Raw genomic sequence first — 21,936 nt, 5'->3', positions numbered from 1 at the left:
ATCGACCAAGTAAAAGGAGCAGGCGAAAAAAACCTCCGTCGTCATCCCTCGCGATTGCTCCTATCTCCCGGCACGGAAAAAATAATTCGACCTTGTCCTTACTTTGTTTCGGCCTGGGCGACCGACGGCACTTGCCTTGTCCGACTGCTGTGCTGTGCTGTGGTGGTATCCAACTGATATTCATTGCCGCTACCCGCTCTCCTCAGCTGGGCTATCCCATCATCTTCCGCCCGCCCCCTCACCCGCTCACCTGACATCCTCGACTCCGCTCTCCAAACACCACACATCCCACTCCGCACTACCACACATTACTACTGCACCATACTGCTCGCCTATTCACCCACACCACTCGACCCATCTCCTTCAGCAATGGACGGCATAGAGGCCATGGGTGCACGACGTGCCATGTCGCTCATGTTCACCGTCCCCGAACGCTTCATCAGCTTTGCCCACATGGACCAAAAGACCTTCTTCGAACTATCAGACTGGATCCTGGCCAATGTCGCGTCGCAAATCACACCCGAAATTAGCGTCGAGGAGTCGCTCTTTGTCTTCTTGGACATTGTCGCGCAGGGAAACAGCTTCAGCGAAGTGGCGTACGGATGGGACCATGACATCGAGCTGACCCAAGGGTACGTTGCACACCTTGCTTTGCTCTACCATTGTCCACCCTTACTGACTCTCTGCCTATGTAGTATCTTCCTGAACGTCCTCAATGCCCTCACCGTGCTGCGCGAACGCCGAGAAATTGCCGATTCATGCCCGCCCTTCACCCAGACCCGTAAACGATGGGAGGTTGCCCGACGATGGAACCAGAAGCGATCACGACCAAACCCCGGTGGCGTGGTCAGGATAGGCTACGATGAAATGTGCCGGGACGGCCTCGAGGTCGACCAGGAGTGCTTGAAAGAGGCACTGGTTGCACTAAACAACTTCATCCACGAAAACGCCGACTACGACGAATCATGAACACCATCCTTCTTTTCTTATTCTTTTTCTCTTGTACTTTTCTTGCCTTGTTTCTTTTGTTTCCTGCATTTCGTCTGGTGTTGGTTTGGCTTTCGGGTAACGACTTGGGCAGCGCATAGCGTCGGATGGAAAGGTTCAATCCGGCGTTCAGATGGGCTGCGTTTTTCTTTTCGTTTGTTGTCTCCATTCATATGTACACATATGTACACTCTTCTCTCTCTCGTAGGTCAGGGAACCACGATCGCTGTCGGCCTGGGTGCTGCTGCTGTCCAAATTGAATACTTACTCCCACACACATCCATCTCTTCTCCAGTGCATACCTCTCTACCCCAACGCCACCGCGCCCACGGTCCCCTTGGTCAACACGCCCAACCTTCCCTTCTTAATCCCCAAACTCTGTTCAATCCTCTCATCCGGCTCCCCCTTTTCCCTCCTCATCAACGCCAACGTAATCACCCCAGCATCCACATACCGCCTCCCCTGGAACCCCCTCCTCCCCACTTCTCTCAGCTCCTCCTCTGCCACCTCAGCAATCTGCTGCCGTGACTCGAGCACGCGCAGCACAGGATTATTTCTTGCATCAGGAAACGCCGACTGTGGCGCATCCTGCATCATTGTGTCCGACGGCAGATTAGGCGAGGCATTGCGGCGGGGATCGAATTGCGACATCGACGACAGCGAAAAGTGCGGATTCGGTTGTACAGCGCCGAGGCTATTCAGGCGGGAAGCAAAGGCTGGGTCACGGGCATCTTGTAGCACGGCTGTTAAATGGGGAGCGAGAGAGAGTTAGTTGTGTGGCTTTTTCCATGGAAAGAGAGGGAGCAAGGAACCAAGGAATTTGCTTCTGGAACCCAATGGAGGAAACTACCGTACCTTCTGTCTTCTCACTCGTAGCCTGCGGCGCAGGATGTACACGGGGTCCGGCTGCAGCGTTCTGTGCAGGAGCCGAAGACGCTGTAGTCGTAGTGTTTGTCGGTGGTCTTGAGGGGTATTTACGAGCTGCGGAGCCGGCAGCGGCTTTTGCGCCTTTAGATGCTGAAGCGCCCATTGTGTTTATCTTTGGCGCCCTGTAGGGCTATTTTTTGTTGGGAATGAGGGGTAAATTGTGTGTGGGGATATTTGCGGTTATTTGATAGGAGTGAGTGCGTGAGAGAGGTATGGGTGGTGATAACGGCGGAGCGGGTGCGATAACAGGCATGCATTTGTTGGGGGCAACTTTGTCGAAGCTCGGGCCAGGCGTCGTGACGATGATGTATGAGAGATTCCATGTGCCAAGTCTGGGTTGTCGAATCAAAAGGGTGTTCACTGATTGATAACTGTTTGTATTAAAATCGAAGATATTATCAGTGTGATATGTTTTTGGAGTCGGGTCTGCTAACATAGGAACTTTTTACATGATACGGTTCTACCGCGTGAAAGATGATTCAGATCTATGGTAGTTGGCCATCCGCACGGTAATGTCCTGCAACTAGGAACGCCAATTCCAGAGCCTGCTTCTCGTTCAACCTGGGATCGCAGTAGGTTGTGTAGTTCAAGCTCAGGTCCTCGTCTACAAGACCTTCACTTCCTCCCGTGCACTCGGTAACCGCATCACCAGTAAGCTCAAGATGCATGCCACCCAGGAAAGACCCATGCTGCTTGTGGATCTTGAGAGCAGACGACAGCTCAGAGAAGATGCTGTTGAAGGAGCGGGTCTTGATGCCAGTTGGGGTACTGCGCGTGTTGCTAGGGGGAGATTAGCCAATGTAGAATATACGATGCACAAACACAACTTACCCGTGCATTGGGTCGCACTGCCAGACAACAATATGTCCACTGCTCTTCACAGCCTCGATATGTGCGCCTAGCATCGACTCAACCTTATCTGCACCGTAGCGGGTAATTAAAGTAATCTTGCCAATCTCTTTATTGGGGTTGACGATATTGAGCAGCTCCACTAGCTCATCATTCTTCATCGACGGCCCGACCTTGATACCAATGGGGTTTTCAATACCTCGGAAGTATTCTACGTGGCCACCGTCAATCTGGCGTGTTCGGTCTCCAATCCAGATGAAGTGCGCAGAAGTGTTGTACCAGCCCTTGCCATCATTTGAGCCTTGAGACGGTGTGTAGCCAGCTGGATGTTTGAGCCGTCTTGTCAGGCTCTGTTCGTACTCTAGTACAAGACCTTCGTGGCTGGTGAAGAGGTCCACTGTTTGTAGTTGGCCAGAAGTATCTGCACCGATAGTCTTCATGAAGCGAAGAGAGTCAGATATGCTGTTTACAATCTGCGAGTATTTTGACTGCAGTTGCTCGTCTCGGACATGGCCAAGTTCCCAGTCCAATGGATTGTGCAAGTCAGCAATGCCGCTTGCAAGCTGTGCACGGATGTAATTCAGTGTCGTCGCAGAGTGGAAGTAGGCGCTGACCAGCCTCTCTGGATCCACTCTCCTAGCCTCTGGATCGTAGCCGTTGAGGATGTCGCCTCGGAAACTGGGGATTTCCTTGCCATCCAGCATCTCGGTAGGGCTTGATCTGGGCTTCGCATACTGTCCCGCGATACGGCCAATGCGAATGACGGGCTTGTTTGATCCCCAAATCAAGACCAAACTCATCTGCAAAAGAAGCTTGATCTTAGCGTCAATTGGGTTGTCGGCGCAGTAAGAGAACAACTCGGCGCAGTCGCCTCCTTGGAGTAAGAAGGCTTTGCCGAGGGCAGCATCACGCAGACTGGCCTTGAGTCTGGTAATCTCTGTTGGTGTCACAATTGGCGGTAGACTTGATAGCTTCGTCAAAGCAGAAGTCACCGCTGCTTGATCCTCATAAGTGACAACCTGCTTGATAGGCTTTGACCTCCACGCTACATCTCGTCAGTATGTGTACTTGAGTGGTAGCATTCGTCCTCACAATCCGGTGACCATCCCTCGGACCCGTCATTCGCTGCTGACCCTTGGTTTGAAATTTCCATGACTTTTGGCTGAGTTGGCGTTTACTTTCCACTGTGATGTCGTAGATGTAACTGTGGAGTAAGTAAACTTTGCAAATCCCGCTCGTGGTCTACAACGTACGTGCTACCTTGCACCAAACCACGTGCAATGACTGGAGGAAAGTCAGCTCAAACCACGTATAATGTTTTGAGTCACTTTGATTACAGCGTTAATATAAAACAAAGTTCGGCAGGGGTGTTCATCCCTACCCAGACCGCGGGACACCCGAACAAAGGCGTGCAAAGTCGCGCATGACTCAAGAAAACCAAGAATCTGCCACAGAAACGCAAACCAACAAATGCCATAACCGGGTGCGGTAAACTCACCTTGTATTTCAAAAGCGAAACGCGCCCAAGAGCCCAGTGCAATGCAAAGCGACAAGTTCTCTGTAACTCAAACGTTGTAAAGTTGCAAATCCAGTTCCATATCCCATGTGCGCAATAAAAAAAAACCCTCCCTCATCTTATCCAATCAGCACACCGAAATTTTCTAATTGGCCAGCGTACCCAGAAATTCCCAGCAATTTACCCCACAACCCTCGTCACTGTCCGCCCTCTCCAATTGACTTACCTTCCATAGCTATTATTGAGCGCCCACCCTCACGCCCACCACCGCACTCCAATCGCAATGGCAGAACCCCAACCCTCCACCATCCACGAAGGCGCCTCTACCCCCGCCCTCGACGACACGTCCTCGACACCTTCCAATGGCACGAAAAAAGAAGTCGATGGCAAAGCCCTCGATAAAGCGATGAAAGGGCTTAGTGTAAAGGATAAAGCCGAGGAGGAAAAGAAGAAAAATGTCAAGATCGAGGCGGGGGATGTTGCGGTTTTGGTACGTTAGTGTTTCCTCACATACATTGTATGGGATTTGGAGGAGTCGAAAAGAGGGGGAAGATCGATATTACACTGGTAACCGTGAATACTTGGACTGACAGGAAACTTCCGAAAATAGGTATCCGAGTTGGAGATTACAAAAGCGAAAGCGACCGAGTTGCTGCGGGCGAATGAGGGGGATGCGGTCAAGGCTTTAGTTGCTTTTGTTACTGCAGCGCCTTGAAAGGGTGGGGGGTGGGAAGGTTAGCGGAAGCGATGCATAACGGCAATTGGATTGGGGGTTTGGGGGGTTTGCTGGAGGATATATGGCGCGAAGATGCGCTTCGGTAGGAAAGAGGATAACGATAGCAAGGCTGCGCGACTTGCTGTTGTAGAAGGGAACCTAATTAAAAAGGTACGTGTGTGTGGATGTTTGTAGGAAGCCAGGACATATGCAAAATCCGTATATGTCCATGTCAAGAGCAAAGGGAGACGGCTCCATACACTACATGCGTCAACCGCATGATTTACATCTTCTAGCTAAGCAAATTGACAGATGATGGAAGCTGGGTATCATTTATAGTATATTTACCAAATCTATAAAAGCCTGCCTTGAATCATGTCCCCTTTTGTCTCTCTGTTTTTTGCGCTCCTCATTCTACTGATAAAGTCATCTCACTCGTCATCGCTATTAAGAATGACGGGTCTCTTCCTCTTTCTACCAGCACCCGGTCGCGCTCCGCCCAAGTTCCCACTCCTCCTCTCAGTGGCCATCGCCGGCGCAACATCAGACCCCCTTTTGCGCGGTCTGCCTGGCCTCCGGTGCCCCACAGCACTACCATGCCGTGCAGACCTGCGCACGTTTTCATATCCGTTTTCCTGGCTATCACCTGTAGTAAATTCTCCATCTTCGTCCGTGTCCTCCACGTACTGGCTTGTCGTCGTCTCTTGTGATGCACCAGCTACGGACATTTCGCCATCACTCACTTCAACGTCGAGGCCAGTGTCGGAGCCAGTAGACTCGTTTCTACAGAGACTGTCTCGCAATTTCGACGCTCTCTTCACACTGGGCGTGCCAGTGGCAGTCTTGCGTGCTCGGAATGGTCCTGGTAGAGACTTTGCAAGTGCTAACCTGGCTTCTTCCTCTAGCATTGCCGCCCTCTTAGCCGCTTTGGCGGCTCTAGCCTTTGCAGTAGCTGCCAGTATACGTGATCGGTCGCGCTCCACAACTGGTTGGCTGGTTTTGCTGCCTGCATCCACCCTCTTCACCTTTGGCTTGGTCTCTTTGACCGCAACAACCTTGCCGTTTGGTTGCTTGAACTGTGCTGTCTTCTCTTTCGGATAATTATAATTGAAGTACAATTCTGTACCCGCCTTGATGTTGGTTGTGGCAAAGAGTGCTATGCGAAAGACAGTGTTGCAGAGGAGATTCCTCGGCGCACAGTTGGTGTATTTGTCATCAGCATTGTTAATAAAGCGGAGCTTGTTGCCCATATATGTAGCATCCACTTCTTGTTCTACGCGCTGATTAGGACTATATCAACAAGACGTAATAGGAAAACTTACTCGAGTTCAGACGAAACAGATACATCGTCTTCTGATAGTCGTAGATGGTGAGTCTGCGGTTGCCTTCATTGACTGAGATAGCTTCGCCAGTGTATTCGCCAATATATTCTCCTTTCTCGATATCTTCGCCCATGTACAACCCAAATCCATGTACTTCTGAGTGTCCAAGCAACGTCTTTCGAGGAACACCCCGCTGAATTGCCACGTTGAAACAGTTGCGGGCTACTACATCTTCGTTGTATCGGTTGACAGGATCGAGGATTTCAGTCGCGCCACAGGATCCGCAGAGTTCTGCATCACACTCTCTGTTGAATTTGACACAGAGGCATTTGTCTGAATCACAAACCCGCTTTCCTGGAATGACCAAACAGCCGCAACCAGGGAACCGCCGATTGCATGATTGGGAGCACTTGCAAGTCTTCTCGCAGGTGATGCCCTCCCGGTAGCACCGGCATCTTGCATCCTCGCAGCTACCCTCGTGATTGCATGGAAAGAATGGTTTACGCTTCTCCCAGTGCTGCACGAGATCCCGTTGCAACCACCAGTGCGCATTGAATTTTCCTGGGGGTGGTTTCGCACCTCTAGATGCAATCATTTCTGATTCGGGATAGGCGTTGAATGCGTCGGCATTTGCTGGTAGCTTGTAATTGATCACCTTCTCAATGTCTGAATCGTCGTCGAAATGCGCAGGCAAAGGACTCGAGTCTTCGTCGAGCGTACTTCCTGAGTTGCGACGGCTACTCTGAAACTCGTCATCGTCCTCGTCTGACTCAGTCATCCACGAATCTTCGGGAACTTGCCTTAACTCGCCATGGAGGAGGCAATTGTGCCTGGGAACGTCATCAGTATGTCAATACAGCGCATCATAGATTTGCACTTACTGGTGACACACCCTGCACCAAATCTGTCTATATGAAGATTGGACAGGATTTTTTCCAGTTAAAGTCTTCCTCAGAATATTGTTCTGGACAATATCAGACTGTTGGGCCAGATACCATATGCTGAATTCGCATTCATGTAGCACAGCAGAGCAAGCTATGGCCGCGAGCCTCAGGGTCATTGCAGAAGGTCTCTCGAGTTGTTTGATAAAGTCCTGCCATTTCTCATCGTCACGGTCGAATAAAGTTGTTTCCTTGAGCTCCTCATCTCGCTCAAATTCCTCAATGCTGTACTGCGATCTTTCAAGCAATATGGATGAGAAATCCTCGCTTCCAGACATGCCAGTATTGATCTGCTTGATAACATCGTCGGATGCCAGCAACCAGTATAGGACTTCGTTCCAAGTCACGCCAATCTCGCCTAGGAAAGCTTCGATCGCAATTCTGTAGAACCGACACTGCTCTTTGCGTAGATCGATTGGTCCCTTCTCGTCGTGTGTTAATTCGTATATAGTCGGAAGCGCATCCAATAGAGCTAGCCGGCTTTCGTAATCTTCATCTTCAAAGTATGGTGTCGCGAGCAACTTTGACTCGTTGTCAGCTAGAATATTGTTTCTCAAGCTAACGTATTCCTTGAAAGGAGGTATGACCACAGCTTCCGACCGGAACTTTGTTGTATGAGCCGATAATCCGGATCGAAATACAGTATCTCTTGGTTTGGCTTTGACAAAAACCTCTTGTGCCATGTCAGGGAGACCTTTGGAAGCCCAGCTTCGATCAAACGGCATTTGTACAACAGGTATATCTGCAAAGGGAGAAGTATGTTGAATGAATTCCTCCGGCAAAGTCGGCTGGGTAGCAAACTTCTGTTTGCGGCGGGCGCGGAGGTCTCGTTCTTGACATGTCCTCTGATGGCGCAGCTTAATCCAAGTCAACTTCGCATGCGCTTCGTTCCGCTCAGCAATATGCCGTTTTAGGCATTCATCTATTGCCGACCGCGTTGCAGCAAGATCATGCACGTGACTTGACCAAACGCTATTGACATTAGGAGTCACATCCTTCACAGGTGGTGTGCCTTTGCGGAAAGACACCTCGACAGGTGTTGTGTTTGCCGTGCTGGCTGCTGTCTCACTGAATGTCCGTGGAAGTGTTGCAGGATTATATCCATGGTACTCTTGAATTTTTGGATGATCGCCAGGAACAGACTCAGCTCTTTCTTGAGGGTCTAAAGGTAGTGGATCCAGTGTGGCATCATGGCCTTTTGGTCTTTCCGTTAGACTAACTTCAAGATTCGACACGGTGCTATTCTGAGATAGGGGCCCTTGGAATGGTGCGGGGCTCACGGCTCGAGGTTCTGCATTGGCCGTCTCTCTTTGAAATAGGACTTCATCTTGCAATGCGTACGGCAATTTGTGATGGTAATCTGTCGATTTGTGATTGTTTGTTGGTTTGTGACTGCTTGTCGAATGTTGCGGCGCTCTGATCTGGACATAATTCTTTTGCCTCACTGACTTGATCGCTTTCTGTTTCGGCTGAACCAAAGTGACACTACCGGAGAAATCAGACATACGGGCTTTTGCAGCCATAGGAAACGGGGATTCGAGTTTGTTGGCATGCGCTGCCGCGGTTGCGCGCTCAGAGGTGTTTACGCGACGGCAAGTGGCCCGTTCGCGCTGATGGTCGGCGAGATCCCCGATTGGTTGCGAGAAGGAAGGTACTGTGTCATTTGTTGCCACGGGTTTGTGCAACGGGTATGGGTAGTGTGCTTTGTCTTCAATAGATATGGAAAAGCCAGTATCGTGATTCAGTATTGCACCGATGGGAATAGCTGGCACAGACCTGACTGGAGATGTCTGCGATAGGAAGCTGCTGGGTTGCGTAATCTCCAGTGGAGGGCGTGAGGTTGACAGCTGTGGGACGACCGTATCCTTGTACTGTTCAGGACGCTGAGGTGACGATAGACACACATCCAGAATTGATTGGTTTAGTATCTCCGCGCCTGTAAGTTGCTGCGTCACTCTGGGGCGGACTGGTGCGTCTTCATCGGTCAGCAGATCGATGATAGTGATGGGTTTGACTGATGGCGGCCGTTTCAGTGATGGCTCCGCAATGCTTCTTTGTTCAACTTGTTGATGACCCCTTAGTAGCTGGTTGACAGACTGTTTTACCCTTGCCCTTTGTGCGACGGCTTGTTCCCAGGCAGTTCGATGCTCCACCTCTTCAATATCACCTTGTTCCAGCGTCTGTGTATTGAACCGTCTTACAGGTGGTACAGGTACAGGCGCATGCAGATATCTGTAATTTTCATCATTATCATCGTCCTCGAGAGTGATGGGCGCGTCGAGAAAGTCGCCGCATGCCATTGCGGTGAGCCGGGTCAGGATGAAGGAGAATCCACGCTCAAATCAGCGCAAGCGAAGAGCGGTGAGACCGAAAGATTGTAAGAGACATGACCACTCGAGAGGAGCTATCAAAATCTCCCGCCCAACGTGTTACTGTGAGCATAGTCAGGTCGTAACGTTTGTCTGACCCGGCATCGTCCGTCGCGCTAATCTGTAAGGAAGTCACGTCGTCACGTGGCTTATACAATCCCTGCAATTACTCCACCTCGGTCCCTTCAATCAAAGGCACTGTGTTACGAATGGAGTCAAGTATTCACCCAATTACGGTGAAAGACCAAAAGAAAAAATGTATATTATGTGTGTTTCATTAGCGAGTGGCTCCTTACAGATGCCTGGCTCGAAGATAAACAAGAAAGTGATGATTTGATCATCTGAGTTACAAAAAAGCCCAGTCCGCCTCAAGAACCTCCGACTTCGAGCATCTTCTGCTACCCTACGAATAGTGACTCATTCTTACTCCTGTATGAATGCAGTCCAGTACGGTTATTTCAGAGCGATTACTCACAAATCATGTCACGCAGCATTGAAGAAACTCCGCACAAAAGGAAATCACAAGCTGCCCCAAATCCCTGCCAACAGTCTACCACAATTACAAAACAGTATCACCATTGCTTCGTCACCTAAAATCTATCCCAAAAAATTTTGCTGTTGCTGCTGTCCGGGCCGTGGAAAGACACTTGTTGTCGGCACTTGGTCAAGGTTGATCCCTCCTAACGTCCCTTGACTGCCTGCATTCTGCCATCCCTGGCCGGTCTGCTGATTGACAAATGCACTTTGTCGGAAAGGATTGGTGCTACCCGTTGCGTGCACAGTGAGTCCACCCTGTGGGGAGAGGGTGCTTTGTGGCGATGGTTGTCTTGCGAATGGATTCGTGCCAGTAGGTGTAGGCTGTAGAGGCTGGGGTTGTTGTTGTGGCTGCTGTTGCAGGGCAAATGGTGACTCTTGAACAGAAGGCATGGAAAAGGGCGGAGAATTGACCGGCGACTGCGATTGTGCCGAAAGACCAGTATTGTGTTTTGCAAACGGATTCGTTGATGCGCGGTTGAGTGAGCTGGCACCAGTCGGACTGTTGGGTAGCATCGATTGGCGGAAGGGATTTGTTGAGGTTTGCTGAGGCTGCAGAGACTGGAGAGGCTCGGAAATGAGAGGAACCTGCAGAGGCTGTGGTTGCTGTTGTTGTGAGAAATCAGACATGCCGTTCTGTGGTATTGATGGCATGGTATTCTGTGTGCTGAAAGGCTGTGGCGAGTAGCCGCCAAAGCCTGCGCCGGTAAACTGGGCCTGGAGTTGGGGTGCTTGGGGCTGTTGGCCGAGTTGGAAGGGATTCGTGCCCTGGCCATTTTGCATTGGAAAAGCCTGTGGTTGTTGGGGGAAGCCCATGTTCGCTGTCTGCTGTGGAACCTGGAAGCTTGGTTGTTGGGGATACTGCTGCATCATTGGCTGTGTAGCCATGGTTTGTTGGTTGTCTTCGAGTGACTCGAACAGATCAATCAAAGGTGCGCTTGCAGAGGGCTTGGTCGGAGCAGCTGCTGGCTGCTGGCTAGTAGTATTGCTAGAGGCCGACTTTGAGTCCGTAGACTTGCTCGCCCCATTGGTGGACTTGCCCCCATTCTTTTTCGCCTCCTTCTCGGCAATGTACTGTCGTCGATTGATCTCAAAGTCCTTATCGGCCAGGTACTCTTCCAACGATGCAGCCAGACTAGTCGGGGCGTGCTTGATTCGTGGAATCTCCAATCGTGTTGAGTGTTCATGCGATCTGGCGAGGCTAAGGTACTGAACAACGGCTTCGGTTTGCTTGACGAAAGTGCGGTAGACTGCGAGGGCGCGTGTTGCGTCGGGTTTTGATAGTTCGAAGTAGTGTTCTGGTTCGTTAGTACGGTGAAGCTCGAGCATGCACGCTCAACCCACCAAGAATGTTGATAGTGCCCTCGTTCATGACGTGGAATAGCACTAATAAGTCCATTGTGAGCAGTCGGAAGGCAGTCAGCGTGATTTCGTTTTCGGGCTCGTCATCGAATGGCTGTTGGGGTCGAAGTCAGCGCGGGTGTGAATGTGCTGATAAGGGACATTCTCATACCTGGCACTTGAGCAGCGCTCTGATCTGGTCCTGCACGCTCTCTGCTTCACGTAGAAGGCCCTTCTCTATGGTCAGGCGCTTGAGGCGGCCCTCACCGCCACGCACGTAGTCAACCTTGGTGGAGCCATATTCGATGGCGCGGCGGAGCAGATATTCGGAATAGGTGCGGATATTGTGTCCCTGGGTCTGCACTGTTGGGCGCAACGTCAGCGGTCCAATCCTGTCAACTAGCACAAGCCAAAGTTTATCCGCCTGTCACCCCAATAAGCCCGGCCAGCGGATCCGCTGTCCGAGCACTGCGGCGTACATGTCTCGAGACGTACCCTCTGTGAAGTGATTGATGGCCAGTTTCCGGTGGGGATTCTGGGCAAGAAACTTGAGCGTAACCTCGGGCTCGCCCTCCCTTATCATCAAATGGACAATGATAAGGCTCTTGAAGACAATGGTCCATGTCGAGTCGCGCAGACGGTTGGTGAGGGCGCGGAAGATTTCAGCGACGCCTGCTTCGCCGGCGTGTGTCGCAACGAGGATGTGTTCGACATACTTTGATTTCGGTGCTGCGAGCTGGCGGGTGTGTTAGTCCGTGGCAATGGCAATAGTAGCGGCAATGAGCCGGCTGCGACTCGGTGCAGAAGCAGCGCATACTTGCCTTGATCTTGGTGCCGCCCTTGACGCTCTTCTCAAAGGAGCTGGCCATGAGTTGCTAGGAATACTGCCGCGCCGGGCAGATGGGTGCCCGACTGGGCCGCTGGCAAGACGCTCCGACGGTCGTCCGGGTCCAGATGAAGATGGTCGCGTTGCACTATCGCAATGGCTCTGCTGGTCCTAGGGCAGCATTACGGCGCGGGGGCAGGGCGGAAGAGATGTGGGCTGGACGGGCGAGACGTGGGCTATGAATAGAGGAGAGGGTGAGGTGAGGCCTGTAGGTCGCAGCACCGCGGTCGATGGCCGTTATTAGAGCTGGCCGGGGTGGAGGAGCGAGGCAGGGCGCATGGTGGAGCTTGCTCAGGTCCCTTGGGCGATGACGCTCCCTGTCCCTTCTTGGTTGCGCCCACCGCCCTCAGGGTCCCGCCTGTCCTCCCCCTCCCCCTCCAAACACGACACGAAACTTTTTCTCAACACACCGCATACGCACAGCCAGACAGCCACACCACAAAATGTCTGCTTCACCGCCCCCAGAGGAACGCGAAAAGGCCGACGCCGATGCCCGCGCAAAGGAGCAGGCTGAGCAGGCCGCTTTGCCGTACAAGTGGGACCAGACCATCAAGGACCTTGACATCACCATCACCATTGACGCCAAGTACAAAGGCAAGGACCTCGACATCAACATCGGTCGCAACTCAATCAAGGCTGGCATCAAGGGCGAGACACCCATCCTGCACGGCGACTTTCCCCACCCCATCCGCGTTGACGATTCCACCTGGACACTCGCCTCAACCGGCTCCGCAAAAGAAATCTCAATTCATCTCGACAAAGTCAACCAGCTCGAGTGGTGGCCCCATGTTGTCACCACTGCCCCCAAGATCGACACTTCCAAGATCCAGCCTGAGAACAGCAAGCTGGGCGACCTCGACGGAGAGACGCGGGGCATGGTCGAGAAGATGATGTACGACCAGAGGCAAAAGGAACAAGGCAAGCCCACCAGCGACGAACAGAAAAAGGCCGACATCTTGAAAAAGTTCCAGGAGCAGCATCCCGAGATGGACTTCTCAAATGCCAAAATCGGCTGATGAGATACATAATGATGGGCACTCAGCCACGTGACGAAGAATACGCTCATGGACGTGATAAAGATGAGCCAGCGGAGGGACCACAAGGCCACACCGGGTCGTACGCGTAGAAGGCATTTAGCGATCGGCGATGTCCGGGTTTCCGGCAAGGACGTGCTGACACGAACAGACTAAAATGCACTATACGAAATTGGACATCTGTAAACACGGTTTCATTAAGCATCCAATCCTAGTCGATTATGTGAGATAGAATTCAAATTCTAGGATGATTACGAAAAAGGGACTGTTTGAGATTGCGTTCTCAATGCAATACTATTGGCTCTTGGTCAAGCATGCAATGCTGGAAAGCGCAAACAATAAAACGCCATGCGCCAAACACCTGGGGGGTACCATGCCATCAAGTTCGGGGATCAAACTAAGCCGCCCAAAGTGACAGGAAGCAAGAAACCGAAATGTAAAACGATAGTCCGAGATTGCTCGACTTATCACCACTTGAAACCACTTTACAGTGACAGAAAACAAACGGTGAAAAGATGGGAACCGTGACATGCTGGCATAACACAACGAAGAGCGTCCCACTGCTAGCATGCCAGAGCGCTGCAACGATATAGAGAAACACAACCGCATCATTTCGATGTCTATTTGCTACGTCGATCATCATCTTTCACGTGATCGTTTTTCGGCGACTTGATCTGGCGTGCTTGCATATCGTGCCCGAAGATATCGCTCATCTCAACATCCACAGTCGACTGTCGTGTTGCCTGCGAGCTCGTCATCATTTCTTTGACGCTCACCTCTCTCCACGGTTGATATTGCGCATACCTGCCTGTGATCTTTTCAACTACCATGCTCCATGCACGTCTGCACTCTGCTCTTGTAGTGAAGATATAAATGATTGCATTCCAGGCACCTTGAAGCGGCAGGACCGTCGCGGAAACAATATTTAGAGCAAAACTAGGCCGGTCTTTGTGTGTGAATTGATACATGCGGTTTATACTGCTGGGCAACCAAACAACGATTAACGCTAAAAACATGAGGAAGGCAACGTAGAAGTATGCCAATGCTGCAGCATGGCCCTCTAGTGATCTTTTAGCTGCAGGATGGGGTTTTGATATCACTGTTGGTAGTGCTCTCATGGGTTCTAAAGGTGGGTTTGTGGCGATGATCGTTGCTCTGTAGCTGCTTCGTGATGGCGGGGTGTGGTGGAAGTTGAGTTGCGCTTCCACGTCCTCGAGTGGCAATCTGGAAATACGGGTCGGAGAAGCATTTTGGAGCGGGCCTGAAATCAGCTCATCGGGTCTGCGGATCCTGGAAAGTCTTTGGGTGCTCAAGAAGGAGTTGATGGAAATGCAATCCGGGTCTGGAGAGACACTCCTGAGTATATCACCTTGCTGCAGGATATCACATTCAATCTGCGTCGTTACAACGATGGTATTCCTTCCCGAAAAGACGTCTCCGGCGCTTTCTCTTTCGTCGCTCGCATCCCGTACTGTTACGAATTGATTCGAGTCCCGAGAAAAAAACCGCAATTCGACTTGCTTCTGCCAAATTCGGTACCCCGTCACACTGTAAATGGTAATAGCCGCTAGAATCGTGACCCTTCACAGCTCGTATTAGCAATGTACAAAAAATTATCTGAGAAAGGATAGGAACCCACCACGCAGGAACATAGAAGAATGCTATGCGCATCCACTCGACATCAACATTTACCCAGCACCATAGCGTCGCAGAACCTATAACGGGATGACCAGTTCGGCTAAGCACGACATAAGCTATAACCGGTATACACGGAATACCGTAGCTAAAAGCAAAATACCATTTTTCCAGATGGCGCAGCTGCTGCGCGTCATAGCCGTAAAAGAAGACGAGGAAGACGTTTGTGGCCATGCAAAGAACCCAGAAGGAATCAGCGACCATGAACCATTGGATGAGAAGGCCTTGGAATTCACACAGGCTAGATGCAGGTTCACCCAGTGTTGGTAACACCGAGTTCGACATCAGTGTTGCGACATTTGTGAGAATATTGCCTAAGGTGGCGAAGAAGACTAGGCGGTTGATTGCTGGTAAAGCGAGTCAGTTCATCGCATCAGAAAGACTTGTCAGCCGACTTACGTTTTCGGAAAAAGGGGAAAGCGACGAATGTGCTGACAATGAAACTAGATCCTACGACCGAGAGTATCGATGCTATCCGTGTGGCGATTATAAAGGCGAGAGCTTTGTTGTGTGGGAGTTCGGTGGCCATGTCTGATGGAAAAGAGGACGTATGTGCAGGGCCTTGGTGAAAACGGTGGTGGTATTTCAAGATAATTGTTGTACCATCCATTCAACAGTGCGAAATGGGCGACTGGTACACCAAAAAGACATTGAAGAACCTCTCAAAAGTGCGAAAGATACGAATGTACGGCACTAGGGCCCACCCGCTGCGCAAGGGCTTAGGTCTCGTCCCCCCCGAAGGGATGACTATGAGCATCGCAAGTGTACTGCCAAGCTATCCCGGACAAAGGCAGGATTCAAGAACGCGTCCACTTACATTCTTCAAAAGAAAGAAAACGTTTTGAGACGTGGGGCACGTGCTCCAGCTCTGCAAGAGTTCCAGTGGCTCTTTATAGTGAACGGTATCGTGCTGCAAAGATGGTTTAGCAACGAGGATACAGGATTCGCCCCTCCCTTTCTCTCACATGAGCAAGACGTTGGACAAGTGACCTGAAAACGAGGTTTCGAGGAAAGCAAGAAATGCAAAGACGGAAATAGTCAGCCTGATTCCGGGTAATGGCGTGCTGACGAATAGAATGAGAGAAGTAACACTGGCTTAACGACTCGAGGTGTGCTCTACCGCGCCCGTATCACGAAGGACCGTATTAACTCGATTGGCTGTTTTCAGGACCATTCGCATTGAAACTCAAAATACATCCATAATACCACGATAGTGTCTGCTATCATGTGCAACAACTTTGACCCATCCACCTAGAACGCCTAGAGAAAAACCAGTCCACATAGTTATACTAGCGACCATACTTACTCTAGTGTCCGTGGTCGTCAACCCCATCCCCCTCTCTATCCCCCAACGCACTTACCACTCAAGCAACATGGCGCTGCACCGTTTTCTGAAGCTGAGCTCACCCTACCAATCAATCCATCTACACACCAAAAATGCCAAGGGCAGTTCAGCCGTTGCCTCAGAAAAACGGCCATCGCCAAGACAAATCCCATCACGCTCTCCCCGCAATTTCTACTACTACCTTCAACGCCAATTGGCCGGGCCGCCCCTCCGTCTATCCGTGACTTGCGCAAAGCACCGCGCCACAATTCATCAAAGAAAATGATAGGAATGTCTTTGCAGCGCCATGGCTTACCCGGCTGTGTCAGACGACGTTTTCTTGTCTTAGAGAAAAGAGGGACCGAAACGCCATAAGGATACCTGTTCGCATTCATGAGATGGCAATGAAAGAAGCGGACTAGGAGGTAGTACTACAAACTATACTCTTTTCGGGTCAAGTGTTTGAGCCAAACGGTGACATTGTAGCACCAGCGTCTACTAGTCAGCATGGCGGAAGAAAGTTGAAATAATTCGTTGTGCCCAGGTACAGGTACGATCGGGGTGGGCTGTGCCAAGTTGGCAATGCCCGGTTACCAGGTCACACAATACGTACATGGCGCTGCATACTACCCACGAAATTTCTGGTACTTCCCCGTGGCGTGGGCGGTGCTGAAGGTAGGTATGCGGGTTGTGACTAGCCCAGTATTTGGGAATATCCCCGGCGAGTAGCACGCTTTGAGTGAAGATGGTTGGAGAGAATAAGGAAAGGTAGTGTAAGACTGTTTCTTGGGGCGCATGTAGGTAACCAGAAATATTCATTTGAGTTGTCTGATTGGTTTTCGTAGCAGAACCTGGCCACTTTGAAGACTGGAGTATCGGGGTTCTTGAAGATGAATTACTTTGGTACTGATAACCACAATGAATGTTCCGTACGATTGTGGCGAGGGCGTGGCAACGGCGAAGGGGCTGAACTCAATCGACCCTTGCATACTTAACTCATATCCATGAATAGCTAACGTACTGCAAGGGCTTACGCTTTCGGGATTGACGTAGTATTTGGAGTGTACATGCAAATTGTGGGACCACAACCGTCCATAAAAGATGTTTATCAATTGTTACACTTGCTTGCAGAATGGGCTTCAGATATCTACACTCCATGCTCTTTTTTACAGTTGGGGGGAGGGGGCTAGCATCTCTTAGCATGAGTTATACCCTGCATACTTTAGACTAACTTGAGGCGCCTAGCTCTGACTAGTATCTATAACACCACACTCCTTAATCACTACTAAAAGGCCTATGAAGTCTATAGTTAGTGTGGGTTTGCTGTCCTCCTTGCTAGCACTACTAGAGGAGCCCATCGGTTTAACTATGCTGAATTGGCGAATCGTTAACGTTTATGTAGTTCTAAAAGTAGCTGTTCTACCGTTATTTGGCTGAGACAATTATAGGGTTGGTGCTCACCATGCGAGGGATGGGAATGATCTGTATTGCATGCTATAAAACACATGCTAGAGATGTTAGAAATATCTAGGCAAGCGTTGAGATGTTGGTACAGGTCTGTGTTGGGACGAATGCTTGAGGGCCTATCAGGACTCCCAGAAGGATGTTATACACTTACAGCCGTGTGATTGTAGCTGGTGAGGGCCAACAATTGCTTGTATATGGTTAGGATGTGGTAGGTTGGATGAGAAATGAGCGGTAGGTCTGCGGAGCTGTAGGACGACATGATAGTTTTGTGCGGGTCGTTCTTGTCTAGCACTTCTAGCAGGCGCGCTTAGAACTATCACAGAAGCACGACAACCTCTCGAGCTTTAGCGCAGTGCTTAAGATAGCATGATGATGGAACAAGATACAACTAAACAGACCTTTTATAAGATCCATAAGCTGTTGACGCACCTGCTGCTTGCCAAAGCGAGGCAGTCGCGTGACGCTTGTACGAAATTGTCGCATTACGTACTTAGCTAAACTTGTTTCTAAAAGACATTTGGGGAGAATAGGATTTATAGCGTCGAGCTTCTATTCTGATGATGTATATTCTTGTAACCTGCTGTAAAGTTTATTATGTTAGGGTCTGTCTGTGGTGTCTTGTCATGCAGTGTGACTCGCTGCTCAGTGACCGACGTTATATTGTGTGTGTTGTATTTTATTGCAAACGCGGCAGATTCACATTAGTTACACGTATGTGCTATCATTTTTAGCACAGAAGTGATCTCTTCAGCTTTCCTGGTAGATTTGACTCATGTGGGTACCTCATGTGGTTCCGACCCAGCCGTTGATGCCGCTCTACTTAGCCTCCGAGGTAGTTATGGTTGCAGCAGACAAAGTCGCGTCCACCTGGGCAAACTTTATCTGCATGCACATCAGGGACCGCATTATATCTAGAGTTACCAAAATTAAACGACTTACCGCCGTTCAAGGACCGGCAACCTTCTCTCCACAGGCACTGAGTGTTGGAGCCGTGGCCCGGGCAGTCCGGGACGACACACGCCATGATGTTTTTAGGGTCCGAAGGGCAAGGCCAATTACCAGGAGTTCCGGTGTAAGGTTTACCGCCCCATCTATCGCGACACACGTTAGAGTCGAGGCAAATGCAGTCATCGCCCCAGTTGTTTGAACAACGGCCGCCAACGGCCGCTAGGGTCGGAGCTGCGCCGAACAGGAATGCAAAGCTAGCACTAATGAGCTTCATGTTAGAAGTGAATTGATAAATTGATCTTCTTTGAAACGAATTCTGCGTCTCAGACAAGGAGCCCTCGGTGTTTATATAGGCGCAGCATCGATTGGTACTACTATGTGACTTTTGCACGACGCTGTCAATGAATGCAGATCTTTCCTTTATCGAGCACTGATTGGTAATAGTTATTTCCATTTCCCTTAAATTTCGTTGCAGCTAATGCTTGCCTAGTTTACTATCAGCTGAAGGCTTCTCAGCTGAGGCCGTTTTGCTTCGTACGAAACTCCAACGTTACTGGCGACCTGCCGAATGTGTCAAGGTGGGCCAAACCAAGCTAATTTAGCTTAACGGTTTTCATGATCTGCTAACAAGAACACGGCTCTAGTAGTTACGCAAGGTCACACTTGGAAGGGTAATGTTTGGCTAAGTTCTAAGCTAATAATACAGATATGTCAAGTTAATCCGTGAGCGGCTGGCGACTCCTCAGTTAAACTGTTTGTAGCTAGCTTGGTATTTACTCTATGCGGCCATTCATCTCAAAGCCATGTATCCTAGAATTAGCCGCTAAGTTAGATCTTAGACATCAACTACTGTGGTACTGCTGCAACCAACAGGGGCACAGGAATCGGATGACAGTTTGATGCCGAGACTGCTTAGGTCTGCCATATCTTGTATTAGCCAAGCACTTTTGCCCAAGAACCTGGCTCTTATCCATCCTCTCCATTACCGGAAGCCGATTCTGCAAGCGAATGTAACGGTGTTGATAATTACAATTCACTTAGTTCACGATGGAGACAGCCAAACACGAAAGAAACAGTGGACAATACGCATATGGTTCCATGGTTGACACCACTGCCTTCAATATATCTCAAACCTTCAGAACAAACACCTCTACGTGGCAGCCACCGCTGCATCTGTGATCTTGCCCACCTCGCTCCTCACGGGCTCTGCTTCCCTCCTCTGCTTCCCAGAAATCAAATACACATTCGCTCTCACCTCCAACAGCGGATCGTCACTCGACTCCACACCCTCAACCCTCGGAATAGGATCAAAAATCACATTCCTCTGCTTCTCCAAACTCTCATCCTCTCCTAGCGTCTTCTCAATCGTAATCGTACCCAGCTCAACCACTTTCCGTTCTTCAGGCCAAATCTGCGTCGCATCATCCGTCACATCGCCCTCCTCCGCAATCTGCGCAAGGAGCTTGAACTGAATTGGAGCTTTCTCAAGACGCGGGGTCAATTCGTCAAAAAGGTAGGTATCAGACTTGCTCTTGAGCGCTTCAACATCAACATGCTGCTCGCCCACAACAGGCACGATTCGATATCGCAGCGTGGTAACTTTATCTTGCTTGACAAACCTGAACGCATTTACTCCAAAGAACTTTTCCGTAGCAAAGCTCTCGGGACTGGGCTTAGGGTCCTGTAGGAACCGCGCAGTTTCTGGGTGGCGAGACAGAAACTCTGGGACGGCTTCGGCGGCATTGCTGCTTGTTGCTGCTTTTAGGAATTCTAGGAACTCGGCGCCAGTACGTGTGGGAAAGTATTTCGTGGAATGGGCGATTATGTCTGTGTGCTGCCGTTTGCCGTTTTGCTCCGGGAGGTGGAATCGGATTGCGATTCCGCGCGGATTGGCATTGGCGTCTGTGTCGGGGATTTTGGGGAAGCCAGTTGAGGAGGAGAAGCGGACGGTGATTGGTGTGGATGCAGCGTTGAAATGCGGGGCTGAAGTCAGCTCGGCAGCGGAGGAGGTGGGTGTGAATGTTCCTGTGAGGAGATGACCTTTTGCATGGGCTGAATTTGGGAGTAAGTGTTAGTGATTTGGAAGGGTTATGCAGGGGGGGGGGGGGGGGGGGGGAACGACAAACCTGGTCGAAAGCTCTGTCCTGCATCGCCAGCCATACCACGAAGCGTGCTCACGAGACCATTGCTAGTCTCTAGCACTTGAGTGTCGGTTGAAAGCGGCATATTGGAATCTACTGAAATTTTAATTTATCGATTAAGCAGTGTAAGTTGAGGGACTGCGTTTCTGCAAGCAAGGGTTTATTGCTATTCCTTGCGATCTATCTTTCAAGACTATATACACAGCGCGTCTCTCACAAAAGCTACCAATATTTGTCACCAACAGTGTGGAAACCCCTCAATTCGATGATTCATAAACATGTTTAACATATCGTCTTATCGATCCAGCGTACACAAACTACAACTTGGGTCCGCTAGTCTAATGCGTGTTGTTTCATTGGCTAATAAGGTCCTACAGGAGTGCTGACTGCATGCTTACTTGCAGCTCCCTGTTGATTTAGCACGAATTTCTACAAATTCGTCATGAGTGCTTGTTGGATTCATGATAGAATGTTGTTTACTAAGTTGGCTTAATCATCTGCTAGGCCGCTGTGAGGCTAGTACGAGGCGGATTTGGTTCTCTCTGGCCATTTGTACGTCAGTGGCGTATTCATCGTTTACAGACCTCCTTGGTTTTGTCTTGCATCGCACTGCATGTTGACTGGAGGTATACAGTCATGTTGGAAAGGGGGTTTGGGGGTGGCTTGGTGCTCTTATCATTTTCGGGACATTTATCTTTCCCGATCTTCCCAGGACTATGTCACGTGGTCGCACAATTTCATTTTTGCCGTTCTCATACATAGAAAGATTGCTGCTGATATTTGTGGGAAATGTGAATAATGAAGTGGAGTGGCTACTATCAGGGCACTACTATAGCCAAGAAGCTCCGCCCAGTAACTCGGATTAACACCATATGCTTCTCTCGCCTCTACCTACTACGCCTTTCAAAAAGCTTAGTCACAAGTTTATTTCCATGCCTGA

General features: G+C 50.2%; 9 protein-coding genes across 9 annotated transcripts; 3 read left to right on the top strand and 6 right to left on the bottom strand.

The window, feature by feature from the left end:
- Window positions 1-369: 369 nt before the first annotated feature.
- Window positions 370-969, top strand: PSV08DRAFT_352672 (uncharacterized protein; the record flags this gene model as incomplete). Its single annotated transcript, XM_014228209.1, has 2 exons — window positions 370-632; window positions 696-969. 2 exons carry the CDS (start codon window positions 370-372, stop codon window positions 967-969), a joined length of 537 nt encoding a protein of 178 aa, XP_014083684.1.
- Window positions 970-1,070: 101 nt separating this feature from the next.
- On the bottom strand, window positions 1,071-3,916 carry PSV08DRAFT_392233 (class-II DAHP synthetase family-domain-containing protein; the record flags this gene model as incomplete). The annotated part of the gene is made up of 6 exons (XM_066093532.1): window positions 1,071-1,730; window positions 1,843-2,036; window positions 2,349-2,355; window positions 2,423-2,694; window positions 2,746-3,808; window positions 3,856-3,916. 6 exons carry the CDS (start codon window positions 3,914-3,916, stop codon window positions 1,294-1,296), a joined length of 2,034 nt encoding a protein of 677 aa, XP_065948890.1. The 3' UTR covers window positions 1,071-1,293.
- Window positions 3,917-4,500: 584 nt separating this feature from the next.
- On the top strand, window positions 4,501-5,140 carry PSV08DRAFT_47107 (uncharacterized protein). Its single transcript, XM_014228207.2, has 2 exons — window positions 4,501-4,769; window positions 4,890-5,140. The coding sequence occupies exons 1-2, from the start codon at window positions 4,563-4,565 to the stop codon at window positions 4,992-4,994; spliced, it is 312 nt and encodes a 103-aa protein (XP_014083682.1). The 5' UTR covers window positions 4,501-4,562; the 3' UTR covers window positions 4,995-5,140.
- A 169-nt stretch (window positions 5,141-5,309) lies between these two features.
- PSV08DRAFT_402733 (uncharacterized protein) lies at window positions 5,310-9,557 on the bottom strand (the record flags this gene model as incomplete). The annotated part of the gene is made up of 3 exons (XM_014228206.3): window positions 5,310-6,267; window positions 6,317-7,146; window positions 7,198-9,557. The coding sequence occupies 3 exons, from the start codon at window positions 9,555-9,557 to the stop codon at window positions 5,426-5,428; spliced, it is 4,032 nt and encodes a 1,343-aa protein (XP_014083681.2). The 3' UTR covers window positions 5,310-5,425.
- A 327-nt stretch (window positions 9,558-9,884) lies between these two features.
- Window positions 9,885-12,398, bottom strand: PSV08DRAFT_225296 (ANTH domain-containing protein). Its single transcript, XM_014228205.2, has 5 exons — window positions 12,323-12,398; window positions 11,997-12,237; window positions 11,674-11,864; window positions 11,505-11,616; window positions 9,885-11,458 (listed from the first exon to the last, which is right to left on the bottom strand). The coding sequence occupies exons 1-5, from the start codon at window positions 12,368-12,370 to the stop codon at window positions 10,224-10,226; spliced, it is 1,827 nt and encodes a 608-aa protein (XP_014083680.1). The 5' UTR covers window positions 12,371-12,398; the 3' UTR covers window positions 9,885-10,223.
- Window positions 12,399-12,778: 380 nt separating this feature from the next.
- On the top strand, window positions 12,779-13,779 carry PSV08DRAFT_307598 (HSP20-like chaperone). Its single transcript, XM_014228204.2, has one exon. It carries the CDS (start codon window positions 12,831-12,833, stop codon window positions 13,401-13,403), a length of 573 nt encoding a protein of 190 aa, XP_014083679.1. The 5' UTR covers window positions 12,779-12,830; the 3' UTR covers window positions 13,404-13,779.
- Window positions 13,780-14,041: 262 nt separating this feature from the next.
- PSV08DRAFT_363162 (uncharacterized protein) lies at window positions 14,042-15,645 on the bottom strand (the record flags this gene model as incomplete). The annotated part of the gene is made up of 3 exons (XM_014228202.1): window positions 14,042-15,002; window positions 15,061-15,463; window positions 15,516-15,645. 3 exons carry the CDS (start codon window positions 15,643-15,645, stop codon window positions 14,042-14,044), a joined length of 1,494 nt encoding a protein of 497 aa, XP_014083677.1.
- A 3,082-nt stretch (window positions 15,646-18,727) lies between these two features.
- On the bottom strand, window positions 18,728-19,154 carry PSV08DRAFT_392227 (uncharacterized protein; the record flags this gene model as incomplete). Its single annotated transcript, XM_014228201.2, has 1 exon — window positions 18,728-19,154. The coding sequence occupies exon 1, from the start codon at window positions 19,127-19,129 to the stop codon at window positions 18,728-18,730; it is 402 nt and encodes a 133-aa protein (XP_014083676.1). The 5' UTR covers window positions 19,130-19,154.
- An 809-nt stretch (window positions 19,155-19,963) lies between these two features.
- Window positions 19,964-21,146, bottom strand: PSV08DRAFT_47086 (catalase-like domain-containing protein). The gene is made up of 2 exons (XM_014228200.2): window positions 20,982-21,146; window positions 19,964-20,907 (listed from the first exon to the last, which is right to left on the bottom strand). Exons 1-2 carry the CDS (start codon window positions 21,079-21,081, stop codon window positions 20,006-20,008), a joined length of 1,002 nt encoding a protein of 333 aa, XP_014083675.1. The 5' UTR covers window positions 21,082-21,146; the 3' UTR covers window positions 19,964-20,005.
- Window positions 21,147-21,936: the final 790 nt, after the last annotated feature.

The sequence above is a fragment of the Bipolaris maydis genome (assembly GCF_028858645.1).
Source record: "Bipolaris maydis strain C4 unplaced genomic scaffold PSV08scaffold_9, whole genome shotgun sequence".
Lineage (NCBI taxonomy): Eukaryota > Fungi > Ascomycota > Dothideomycetes > Pleosporales > Pleosporaceae > Bipolaris > Bipolaris maydis.
The sequence above is the reverse complement of the archived record's forward strand: the minus strand, read 5'-3'. Positions and strand labels throughout refer to the sequence as shown.